The sequence below is a fragment of the Dendrobium catenatum genome, unplaced genomic scaffold (assembly GCF_001605985.2).
Source record: "Dendrobium catenatum unplaced genomic scaffold, ASM160598v2 fragScaff_scaffold_1553, whole genome shotgun sequence".
Classification (NCBI taxonomy): Eukaryota; Viridiplantae; Streptophyta; class Magnoliopsida; order Asparagales; family Orchidaceae; genus Dendrobium; species Dendrobium catenatum.
The window spans coordinates 1,037,451-1,050,961 of NW_021320015.1; the positions used below are offsets into that span (position 1 = coordinate 1,037,451).

General features: G+C 34.8%; 1 protein-coding gene across 6 annotated transcripts in view; it reads left to right on the plus strand.

Moving 5' to 3' along the window:
• The window catches only part of LOC110101409 (dual specificity tyrosine-phosphorylation-regulated kinase 4), a 33,040-nt gene that overhangs the window by 19,118 nt on the left and 411 nt on the right, over positions 1 to 13,511 (plus strand). For 2 of the 6 annotated variants that reach the window (XM_020829293.2, XM_028700525.1), the window contains 3 exons: positions 1,967 to 2,074; positions 11,455 to 11,733; positions 12,552 to 12,695. In XM_020829293.2, coding sequence (XP_020684952.1) covers positions 1,967 to 2,074; positions 11,455 to 11,733; positions 12,552 to 12,695 — 531 coding nt within the window. The other 4 variants (XR_003702942.1, XM_028700524.1, XM_028700526.1 and 1 more) reach the window with 4 other exon arrangements.

The window sequence follows — 13,511 nt, forward strand, 5'->3', positions numbered from 1 at the left end:
CATAATTCAAGTTGGATGGTTGAAGTGGAGGAATGCATTGGGTTTATTATGTGATAGAAAAGTCCCCCTCAACCTTAAGGGAAAATTCTATAAGATGGTGGTGAGACCTGCAATGCTTTATGGTGCCGAATGTTGGCCTTTAAAAGAGAAGCATAATACTAAGTTAAGTGTTGCAGAGATGAGGATGCTTAGGTGGATGAGTGGCTTGACCCTTAGAGATAGGATACGAAATGAGCATATACGTGAAAAGGTTGGAGTAGCTCCAGTAGAAGATAAGTTTAGAGAGAGTCGCCTTAGATGGTTTGGTGACATTAAACGGAGGCTTTCCGATGACCCAGTTAGGAAAGTTGAGGTATTAGATTTGTCTTATGTTAAGAAAGGTAGGGGTAGACCTAAAAAGACTTGTTTAGAAAATGTTAGAAATGATCTATCCTTATTAGATTTAGATGACAATTTGACTTTTAACCGGACACAATGGCGAAAAGGATTCATGTAGCCGACCCCACGTAGTGGGACAAAGGCTTGATGTTGTTGTTGGCAATTTTCAATTAAAGGTATCAGATGCATCAATAAAATGTGTGGATAAAATTGATGTCGGAAGGATTAAGAAGAAAAATTGGAAGAATGAAGGTAACTTGGATAAAAATTGGGCATTCAGTTTAGCACCTCATGCTTAATAAAGACCATTGGATAAATAAAATTCATAAAATCAACCGCAAATGGTTGGGATAAGGTTGATGATGTTGTTGTTGGTAATCCTTAACACTAGGTTTTGAAGAGTAACTTGTCCCTTCTTTTGCTTAATAAATGTCCAATAAAAAACTATGAAGTCTCGTGCTAGATATGGGTTATTACGTTGAAAGATAAAGAAATTTGTCGCAAGTGATGTAATATGTTTTAGGGTTTACCGGTTTAGTGTTTTTAATTCAAAACTGATATGAGAGGTATTATTAAAATCATGTAATACATGCACAAAGATGTGCAGTCTACAAACTAATAATTTTAACAATTACTTGTTACTTGTGATTGAAAAAAAGAACTATAAGGACTTCATTGCAGATGATTGTTTAATAGTTTTCTACTAGAAGCAATGTGTAATAATTTGGAACCATGAAAAATCATGCAAAATACTTTTTTGACGCCCCTGCAAGAAATAAAAGTACTGAGAGTGGGGAGATGTTCATAAAAACGCTGGGGTGTTGATATTTTTATGAACTTCTTTAGCATGCTCTCATTTACATCAGAGATTATTCATTATAAAGTATCAAACTTTGTTGTTGTTGTTTTTTAATTTCTGGTATTAAAATGGGATTAATCAATGACTTTAATATCCTGATCTATGAGGTTTTTAATTTTCTCCACTCGTTGATTTCCTCTCTCTCTCTCTATTCCTTCCTTGCTCCCTCTTTCTCTATCACACAGACACATGCACACGTACAAAATATGCAAGTCAGGATGAAAACCTAGCATGCTAACTCTTGAGCCTAATAATCTTTGACATGCTTTCCTTCTTGGAATTGTATCTTCTGTTTGGTTATCATTTCAGCTCAATGTCTTGTGTTTAGAATGTAAGGTATAGTTTACTTTACGTGGGTATTTGTGATCAAGTTGGTAATGTCTATATAGTATGGTTATCTTTCTATATAAATTCAAGCTATTTGTCAACCATTTTTATTTTCAAATCTAGAATGCACTTGAGGTGGGTCGAGGAGTAGCATTTAGATTAACTCTATTGTGATATGGAGGTTATATGTTCAAATCATGTAATAGCCTTTTTGCAATTTATTGTATTACTGCCCTTATTTACCTTTTTTTAGTTTCCTGCATTGATAGGAGCTTCATGTATTTGGTATGTCCTTTTTATTTCTAAACTTTTTAAGTACTTTCGCCATTTCCATCATAAATAACAATTTGCGTTTGATCTAACCCACATTACAAAATAGTAACTTTTGTAAAATTCATGCAGGAACATCTTTTTATTGTGTGTGAGTTGCTTCGAGCAAATCTATTTGAATTCCAAAAATTTAATCAGGATTCAGGCGGGGATATTTATTTCACATTACGCAGGATACAGGTAATTTTTTTAGTAATTTAAAAAATGTTATAAGTTGGCTTAAATTTGTTCAATTTTGAGAAATCTATATAGGAGACCAACAAGTCTTTCATTAAGGAGAGTTTTGCCACAAGTGAGCTCTCATATTTATAAATATTTTTGTGTTTCAATTTCAAAATGCTATTATTCTTAGGAAGAAATTAACAGAGAAGTAAATCTAAATGAATATTTCTAGATGATTGAATTATGTTATAGTATTGCATGTTCTATTTAGAATGATGACAGTCATTAGTAGAAAGTGTTGAGCTGAAAAAATGTAATAATAAGAAAAGAAAAAAACATAGCTCTAATTCACGTTGTGCCTACACATTTGTGGCTCGGACCACACGCTACTCACAATCCCTTGCTACACGTTAGCACGATCTATTTGGAACCCCTATCCTCCTAAACCTATGATTTGCTCACCCTTTCTAGTCTCTACTTGCTATAGTGCCATTGTCTAGCGCACTCATGCACATCTTTGACTCCCATACCCCTCCTATATTGTGGAAATTATTGGGTTCGGACACCGGACATAGCTTACGTTCGGAACTTTTCAGTACTGAGCTCGGTATTGTGAAGTACTGAGTACCAAGCAGTACCGAGTAGGAGGTGATGTGGTGCATTTTCATTGGCTCCGGATGTCGTCCGGTGTCTGAACCTAATAATTTCCCCCTATGTTGGCCCCTTGTTCCTCTAATGCTCGTGAAGAAAAGCCCTATGACATGTCTCTCTCTCTCCTCCACTGTAATTAATCTGTTGTGGAGCTCTTGTTTCCCTTAATCTCTCATGCTATTGATCTCTCTTCCCACCTCTCTGTTTATCTTCCCCATCATCAACTTTATGTGCTCACAAAGGTTGGTTATATAATACATATTGATTATAAGATTACTTGTTATGTTTGAGACATTGATTTTTATAAATGGAAAACTCAGTTATGTTATTATGTAGAACATACCAAGCTTGTTAAATATATTTTTACTTTGAAAGATGTGCAAATTAATCAAGACATTATCAAAGGCAATTAATGATTAAAGCACCATTATGGACCTCATTAAAAGCTATAAATAATAGCTATATACTAATTATATGTTGGCACATGGATAATCTTACTACAACATTGAAATGTGATCTGACATGTAAACGCTTTCAAATCATCCTAATCTACATTGAGGTTCCTAATTTATCATAAAAAAACTTCATACTTGTTTTCAAGATTATGATGTCAACCCAATTGATTTGGAAAATATGCCAAGCCCTTGAGATTAGTCTTATTTATTCCCTTTTTATCCAAGGTCTCTAGCAAGTCATTGCTTTAATATGCACACTAAAATGTCTTATATTGCATACCAAAATTAAATCAACTTAATGATACAGCGGAAGCTGCAACAACCCCCAAGGGGTAGACCCAGGAAACCCCGGACCGGCCAGTCCTACAATTTCCAGCCCAGGAGGAGGACGGCGGATAGGGAGGGGAAGTCAGCTGAGGATGTAGGGCCTAGCAAGGAGTTAATTTTATATGTTAGGAGAGGATCAATTAGGAAAGGATTTCCTAATTGAAATTCAAATAGGAGAGGGAAATACATAAGGAAAGATGGCTGATTTAGGAGGGAATAAAGGAGCTTATTTAAGTCTAAGATTAAATTTTATTTTCTTTTTGCATAATTTTGTGAGTTTGTTCCGTCTACTGTTTTTGTGAGCGATCCTAGCGGCATCTAGGGTTTGGGAGAAAAAGGTCCTCCTCTCGAAAGAGGAACATTGTATCTTGCTTGTTTATATTTCGTTTCTTTCTCAATAAAAATATATGGTTTGTTAAATATATCGGTTATTTGGCCTTTAGAGTGAGGTTGCAAGACCCATTGACACCGAAAAAATGAACAGCTGCATTTGCTTTTAACCCTAGTTCTATTGCCAAACATATTACTAGACTATCTAAACAAAAGGTTCAGTGCTAAAAATAATTCTAACTTACTGATATTACAGTGCTGAGAAACACAACAAATTTACAAGAAACAGAGGAAAGCCACACAAATAAAAAGGAAAATTAATATGAGCAGCAAGAGAAAGCTAAAGGCTAACCAAAGCAACAAACACCGTAATTCCTACAAAGCTGCTTTATATCAGAATGAATAAATCGTTAAATTAAAACCTTAGTCTACAATGACTGCTAGCTATTCAGTTATTAGACTGGTTAGATGTAGGAAATTAGAACTTATCTAAGAATTTTGATAGATCGGAAGTCTTGCTTTCTTCCAAGAATCCTAGAAACTTGTCAGCACCCAACAGGACTTCAATGGTACCACAATCTCCTTCTTGCTTCAAGAAATCAGCCCCTATATATAAATTCATAAGACACCAAAAAAGAAACATTGGCCAGATCCTTGTATAAGGCATTTCAACGAACAATATTAGAAGGAAATATAGCCTGATGGAAATTAGTCAGAAGGTAGTTATTTGTTTCTTGAATTTGCAGGACTTTTTTGCTTGTGCGATAGTCACAAGGTTCAGTCCATGAATCAGTTGGACCAACACTTGGACTCAAGGAGCCGTGGCTCATCCCACAGTGAGGCCAGCCAATAAGGCTAGTGGGAGTTAGAAAGTTGATTGATTCTTACTTTGCTGCAAGGAAGAAGCCAGGAATTCAGGTTCTTGAAAATCTGGTTGGCTGGAAATGGCCAGACTGTGACCTGACCGGTGGTTCCAAGGTCGGAAAGGGCTGATGCCTGCGTGGAAGCTGCTGCTGGTGGAGAGGAAAAACTGCTGTTGGCGAAGAAGGTGCAAAGACAGGCGGGGGAGAGCAAAGGCGGTGAGAGAATGATATTGAAGTCCAAGACACTAGAAACCCTCAGCCCTCTTCTCTCAAGCGTTATGGGAAATCTACCCCAAGAAAAATGATCTTTCTCTACCTTATCAGATTTTCAAATCTGAAATCAAACTAAAAAAAAAATCTCCCTCTCAAATGAACAATAGGTATTTATAGAAAGCGAAGGATTTAAAGAAGCAACAAATTACCATACTACCCCTATTTAAAAATCAGCAAATAAAATCAAGAAAAAAAAAGTAAATAATAAAAAACCTAATTAAATAAAAAGCTTAAAGTTAAAACAATTAAAATCTTATCACCCATCTTATAGTCCATCTTGCCTATTTGGTGAGGTGACAAAGACCCGCTATATGGTAATTCCAAAGTATGTGTTTTAACTCCCAAAATTCAAATCAAATTAATTCCAAATATCAAACATTAATCAAGGATTTAAATGAAAATTATTAGATTTACTTCATCATTATGGTTATAAATCTAACTTACTTTTCTTTCAATGAATATAATCTCCAATTCAAGTAGTTGGGCCAACCCAAAGCCTACTTAAACCGACCACTTTACCTATATGCTAATGCCTTAAGCCTTGTGATTGGGCTTACCTTTTCCTTGAGATTATAAATCACGTATATTGGTTTTTCAATGAATTTATGCCCCATTTATTGCATTTTAATGGTTGTAAGCTCCGTTCCAGACCATTTGGTCATACAATCAATGTCTTGAAGTTTTCAATTATGCTTTGGGCCCTTGATTTGGGCTCATTCAGGCTCGGATTGGATCACACTTTGCATTGTTGGTTTATTTTGTCAAGACTTTCAATTCAACTATAATTTGGGGCCTTTGGGCTCATTCGGGCTCGGATTGGATCACCTTTTGTCGATGGTCCCGAATTTAATTTTGAATGTTTCCAACTCAAATATGCCTCAAGATTCGTGTCTGATCAAGGTAATTTATGATGACCTATCAATGATAATGAGCAATTATATTTGGTTGTGACCATGTGTTGTCACCTAGCTTTCTAGATTTTGACCATAAAGCTCAGTTAATTTGCTTTGAAGTGAATTTATATAAAACTACTCCCATGTATAGCAAGGGAATTTTAGAAGACAATCTAACTTTACCCTTTTAGGTTCACGTGTTAATTAATTCAACTATTTTTTTGGCTCCTTGAGCTTGTTAAGATAATTGCCTCATGGCAAAGTTCGTAGACCTATCAAACTGGTTATGGTGTGAATGTGTAAATTTTGTTGGAAGAACTTATTAAATTTGCATGGTTAGTTCGACCCATAAGTTTATGAGCCGAGAATATAATGGCCTGGCTTTTGGACTTATTACGCCAATGAAAATGCATCATACATTTGATTGTTAGAGATTTTTTTATATCATAACCCTTCTCTTAGATTTGTTGAGTTAGGAGATATCTATTGATTGGTTATAGTCGAATTACTCGACGAGACAAATCCAACAAGCTCAAGATCACTTAACCTTGACATTATCAAGGCACATAAATGCTGAAGAAATGTTTGATCAAGAGAATCAATACGGACTATCTGAGTGCTTCGAATTTTCCATATTTATAGGGCATGCCACTCCTAAAAATCTATAAATATACCACTCCCTACATTAGGTGGACCCTTTGCTAGAGATTCAATAAAGCTTAAAGGTTTGGTGAATCTTAGTGATCCACCCAAGCATCACTACAAGCGAACCCTCGTTGGTCGACTGCCATAGTCGGACCTTCTTTGCCTGATCGCCACCATAGGTTTTTTACCGGCCAACCATTGCTGTTAAACTTCTGCTTGCCGACCACCATTGCCAGAATTTCGTTGATTAATCATCACCATTGGAACTCCGTTGCCCGACCGTCACGGTCGAACATTTCGTCATTGTTGGACCTTTGTTCTGCCATTGTCGCTAGACCTTCGCTTGGCCATTGCCGTTCGACCTTTGTCGACCATCACCATCGACCTTTCTTCGGCCAATCATCGTTGTTAGACTTTTGCCCGCTAACAACCACTGCAACACCTTTCGTCGGCCGACCACCATCGTAGCATCATTCATCATCCAATCGCCGCAGTTGGACCTCCTCTATTGAGCCCTGACCATTCAACTCCAAATGTCTATGTGGACTCTGCCACTATTTCTAATAATTCTCCAAACAATTGTAATTATAGTCTTCAAGTTAAGGGATGTGCCAATCTTTGTGCAAAGCTAGGATATAGAACTCTCTCACTCTACCGCCGCTAACTTTCTAGCCCACAACAATGATGATAATTTCTTTCAATTCACATATCTAAAGGACATTATTTTGTTGATTCAATAAGCTAAAAAAGAAAAAGAAATCATCATATAAATTTCAAGATCATCGTGTCTGAGTATCGAGCTTGAACATTAAGTTATAGTCAAACAAGCCGAGGCCTAGACTTGCATTCTTAGTTTAGTTTAGAAAACCTCATGGTCTAGTTGTTTTGCTGATTCAATAATTTCCACGATCTAAGTCGTTACTCAAGCTCAACGAGTACAAGGGCCTTGCTTGAATATCATGTTATAGTTCAACAAGCCCTAGAGCTAAGTTAGTAAAACTCCATAGCTCACAAATCGAAATGTTGAACTATTTTGTTGATTCAATAAGCTCTAATGACCATGCCCGTGAACAAATTCTAAGCTGAACAAGTCTAAAGAATTAAGTTCTGATACAAAATTCTAGTTTAATAAGCCGAAGGTTTGAACTGGCAAGGCTTCGCAGCTCACAAACCTAAATGCTAATTTGCTTTGATGATTCATAGGTTTTAGAAGCTGAGTTAGCACATAAGTTCAAGTTCAATAAATCTGAAAAATCAAGTTTGAATTTCAAAGTCCCAATTTAACATGCTTAAGTGTATAACTAGTGAAACCTGTCCAATCATACACTTAATAAGAACAACAAATCAATCTATATCTATCAAATGCATCAACATATTTTTGGTTATTTGATCCAATTATTTTAAAAAGGTTTGTGATTTTCATAATAAAAATTTATTTATAATTTCTAGAACTCTATCTTTCTCTCTCTATATATATTACCACAGAAGTCCTCTTAGTGGATAAAACTTTGTTTAAGGATATAACTTTGTATAGTTGACACGCACATTCTAATTTAAAGTTAAGATCTTGCTAGAATGGGTGCAATCTATTAAAACTTTCATTAAGCTAATTAAATAATTTAGATATTAATTTCTAAGCAATTTTAATTTGAAAACTACATAGAATTATATAATAAATTACATACATGCAACAAATTAATTTACTTTTAAATATTTAAATAAATAAATATTTTACAAGCATGCATAAAAATTAAAAAGAAATTTAATTTAAAATGTTTAAATATTAATTAGCGAAAATATATCTAACTAAAATTTACTAACATAGACCTAACATGAATCTAAGGAAAAAAATGCAGATCTTTTAAAAAAAAAATATAGAACTAGGGAAAAAAAGTTGAAGATAAAAAATTTATAAATTAAAAAAAAGTATGTGTTTAACAATATTAAATACATATAGCTAACATAGATCTAATAAGAAAAATATAAATATAAAGAAAAAACATAGTTCTAATATTATATGGAACACAAATCAAACAAATTAATAAAAAAAATCTAAAAAAATACTTACATCGCTAAAATTGGAGAACTTTAGGGATGAAATTTGAAATCTTGGTTTGTTGAAAATGGAGGGCATTACCAATCTTTATATATAAAGAGGAATTTAGTAGATCAAGCTTAAATGGAGCAAGCAAGTTGGTGGAATAGGGTAGGCGGCTATTGGGTCAAAGGAAGGGCTCCAAGAAATGAGGGAAGAAGGGGCCTCAGTGGAAATAAATCAGGTTACGGATTGACTTTTTGATTGATTTTTCACCAGAAAATTTACACTTATGTTCGATCAAATTTCTAGCAGAAAATCCTATGGGATTTCTAGCAGATTTGGTCTATCATTAGGGTCGTTGGCATTGCCCTATTTTTATGTAGCATGCACGCCAAAAAAAGCCAACATCTAATCTACACTAGGATCTGCACGATCATACCTCATTATGATCTCTTCAGACCCATGCAACTTGCATGCTCGCGTTAAAACTAATGTGCCATTAATCTTTTGCATTCATGCGCACACGTCCATGAGATCACATTATGGCTCGTTTCCTCCTAAACCCATGATTCACTCGCACTCTCTGGACTTGTCTCTCAACTGTGCCTTTGCACCTCCTTTATTTTCTTTAATGCTTCTACACGGCTCACCTCCCATACCCCTAGTTCGGTGCTCTCCCTTCTCCTGATGCCCATGGAGTAAATCATTCTAGCTTGTGCCTCCCAACGAACATCTCTTGTTTGTCTTCTTGTCCTCCAATGTACAAGATCTCTCTTCCTCTCTCTCTCTCTCTCTCTCTCTCTCTCTCTCTCTCTCTTTCTCTCTCTCTCTCTCCCCTTCTCTTCCCCTTGCACTCTGCTTTGTTCTCCTGACACTCACATGGGCTCTCGCATGATCCAATCACGTTATTCCTCTACACTGTGTGAATCCATCCTCAACCCATCCTCAATTCCTCTTCTTTCCCCTTGGTGAACCCTACTCGTGGTCTCTCACATGATTTTACTCGTCACCATAGTGTCTCCCCCAACTCTTGCACGCTCTAATTTTGCATCCGTCTTCACTCAACCTCACATTCAATAAACTACATGTAATGAAGGCCTTCATGTCGTGTTGATATTTGATTCAGCTGAAATTTAGCCGCCCTTTATTGATCTTTTACATGAGTTCGAAGGGATGAATGTTCTCCTTTAACGGTTATGCTTGAACAAAACTTGGCGGTAACCTCGTTGTTGTTAGGTAGTGGTTGGTATGACCGTCATGTGGTCTCAGCCTTCTCACATCACATACCCTTGATCTCTAAGCAGAGGTACATGGGGGCATTGTTCAATGTTGAAACCATAGATAAGGGAAATGTGTCGATGGAGTGTTTCTGCCGTGATCAAAGAACCACTATAGGTCAACAACATCTATGAATAATGCATGAATATCAATTATGTATGATGCTTTTACAATCATTTTTTTGTATTGAGAAGCATGCAAACAAACATAAGGCTCTTAAATAACCCTAAACTTATATGACGGTTTCAACAAACCTCAAAATAACCTCTTTAGGTTTTTCTTCAAACTTATAATGTCAAACCAGTTGATCGAGTAAATAGGTTAAAGGCCAAAGTTAATGCGATTGACTCCTGGTTGATCCAAGGGTATTTATGAGTTATCGCTTTTATGCTTGTTAAAATATGCACTACATCAACTACTAAAATCAAACCAAACTAACTAAACGAGTCACCTTGCCTGCATAATGAGGTTGTAAAACCCACCATGTTGGTCACTTTGCATGTAGGGGTGATAAGATCCGCTATTGGGCAACTCATAAGTAGAGTTATAAGCCCCAACTTTAAATCATGTTAATTCCTAATATTAAACATAAATCAAGAATTCAAATGACAAATATTGAGTTTTTCTCATCATCAAGGTTACATTAATGAGTTTCCCAATGAATATAAGCCCCAACTCAATTAATTGGTTGACACAAAGCCAACAAGGCCATTAAATTAAACAAACTTAATCAAGTCATTTTATTTATAGGGTAAGTCCATAAGACTTATTACTAGGCTTTCCTTGTTCTTAAGATTGTAAGTCCTGCTTAATAGCCTTTTAATGAATATATAAGCCATATTTCAAATTTCAATTAATTTGGGTCTACACAAAGGCAAAAGACCTTTTAAATCAAATACGAGCCTTTTAACAGATGTTAAATCTAACACAAACTAAACTTTAGCCACCCTTAATGTTAGCAAGCCCATCAATTAAAATCAAATCCACCAATCATTTAAAAATGCTACATACTTTGTGCCTCTAAACTATTTAGTTTAAATTGGTGCAACCAACTCTTTTTCAATAAAACCAATCGACATCAATCTCGCAAGAATGTTATTGGCACGCATTTTCACTTATCTTTATTGGGATTCATGAGAGACAATCCACGATTGCTAATCTGGTTTCCTAGATGTTATACCCGTTTGGTGTTGGTAGATTCTATTGGCATAATTGAAGGGATAATAGGATCTTTATCGTCTCTACTTGACCCTTCAATAATTTCTCCCTGAATTAATTCGAAGAAAGTATTAAATGTGACCCTTAAAGTAAGCCTAAGCATCTTTCATAATCTAGAATGCTCTTCCACGAGGCAGATGGATTGTTAACTGTGGACTTGCGTAGTTTCGAACTCATTTTAATTTTGAATCTACGAGCATATCCTAATTATGAACCATAAGTTTTATTTTTGTTCACTGAGCATACAAGCATCATAAATATCATCTGAAGTTGCTTTTCCTTGAAAGAAGAAAAGGTGCTGTTTCTTTTATTTAAATTTGAATTTATGACGTTTTAAACTATACGTTCATGTTTTACTCAACGTTCTAAGCAGGAAAATGCTACAAAATAGCAAACATGACAATTGGAAAAAACTCTTTATTCTCAGGCCATAACTCGGCAGTGTCTTGAGGCTTTGGAGTTCCTGCATCATTTGAAAATAATCCATTGTGATCTGAAGCCTGAGAATATTCTCATTAAGAGCTACAGCAGGTGTGAAGTGAAGGTTATTGATCTTGGAAGTAGTTGCTTCCTGACAGACAACTTATGTTTATATGTGCAATCTCGTTCTTATAGAGCTCCAGAAGTTATTCTTGGTCTGCCCTATGATGAAAAAATTGATATGTGGTCTCTTGGTTGTATCTTAGCCGAGCTCTACACTGGTGATGTATGCTCTCTCTCTCTTAAAGGAATATATATATATATATATATATATATATAATCAAATTAATCATATTGTTTTTTCATCTTAATATATATTTTTAAGATGGTAGTTTCAATAGCTCTTTTGTTGGGTTTTTGGTTTAAATATCTGTAACCATCCAACAAAATATTTGCATGTATCTTTCCTTGCAATTAATCATTGAACTGACATGATTTAGGCCGATTTGTGATACATGTGTCATGATATCTAAGGCTCTTACGATATTGTTGTCTCAAAATTGAAGAAAATATTACTGATCGAAATTTTTAGATGACATTCTGAAAGCTAGCTCTTTCCTCTTCAATCTCCTGAAAATAAAGAAAAAGAAGAGAGAGAAAACAAAAACTCAAGTTCCCGAAAGTAAATCATGTATTCTGAATGTAGAAAATACAAATGTATAACTTATGTTTAAATGTTTACTTTAGATTTGATAATGCATTTCTACCTTTTTAGATGATTCCATGATCATTAAATACTGGTGACGCACTATTATAAATTCACTTATTCAATTATTGAACAATCTTCACCTCTAATGCGCATCCCAAACTTATAACTATGGTAGTAAAATCACCCAATAACAAATTTGTTTACATAAATCACTCCTCTTATTTCTGTACCATCTTGGGGTCTCTAATAAGTTGTTCTATAGCTAATGGCCATTATGTCTTAATTTAGAAAAGGGATTTTTTCTTACATCTGCCATTACTTTTGATCTACTTTATCATCTGCAAGAAACGTGGACGAATTTGCAATCTGACTGGCGAATTTTTCACTCTGTATAGGTTCTGTTTCTAAATGACTCGCCTACAATGATGCTTGCTCGAATGATAGGAATATTTGGTCCTTTTGACATAGACATGCTTGACAATGGTCAGGAAGCGCACAAGTATTTCACCGAAGACTATGATATGTATTACAAAAATGAGGTTTGCTTCAACTTATCATCAATTGCATTATTTATCTTTCTAATCTCATGCTAATTAGTTAAATTTTATTTACTTTATTAAAAGAAAAACATATATTTAACTCTTTTAACTTTTATGTAGCCGATCCCATGTAGTCGGACAAAGGCTTGATGATGATGGTGTTGTTGTTGTAACCTTTTTTGGTTTGACAGTAAAAGCAATGTAAGACATTGATTAAATAGCCTAACTAAAGTTTCGTTTGAGACGGTTTTTCTTACTGCTCTTAAAGTAGCTTTTTTTGTTAAAAAATTTCAATTTTTTGTATTAAAAATTTATTTTAAGAAGCAGTAAAAAAGCCGCCCCAAAAGAAGCCTAAGGCTTCATTTGGTTATTCTGTACTTTTCCTAAAAGGTAGTTTTTTAGGTAGTTTTAAAACTGTTGTTTGAGAGAACCGAGTTTTCTAATGGAGAAATTAATATCATAAAGCTTTTGAAAAACAATACAAAAATATAATTCTCTAAAAAACATTTCTGCAAAAGTGACACGTACAAACAACTGTAAAAAAAAATTTCTACAGTTTTGAAACAGAAAAGACAAAATTAAGCCTTCTCAAACGAGGCATAAGTGGCATATCACATGAGTATTTATTGTAGGTCATAAAGACATTTTTCCTTCATTTATTTGAATATTTGTTTATCTTTGGGATTGATTGTAATATGCAAATTAATTGATTAATCATGAATTATACTTTATTCAAATCAAAATCAGCCGGCGTAATCTTTCTTCTTGCTATTCTAGCTATTCTAGCTATTCTAGTAGAAATTTATCGGCCATCTT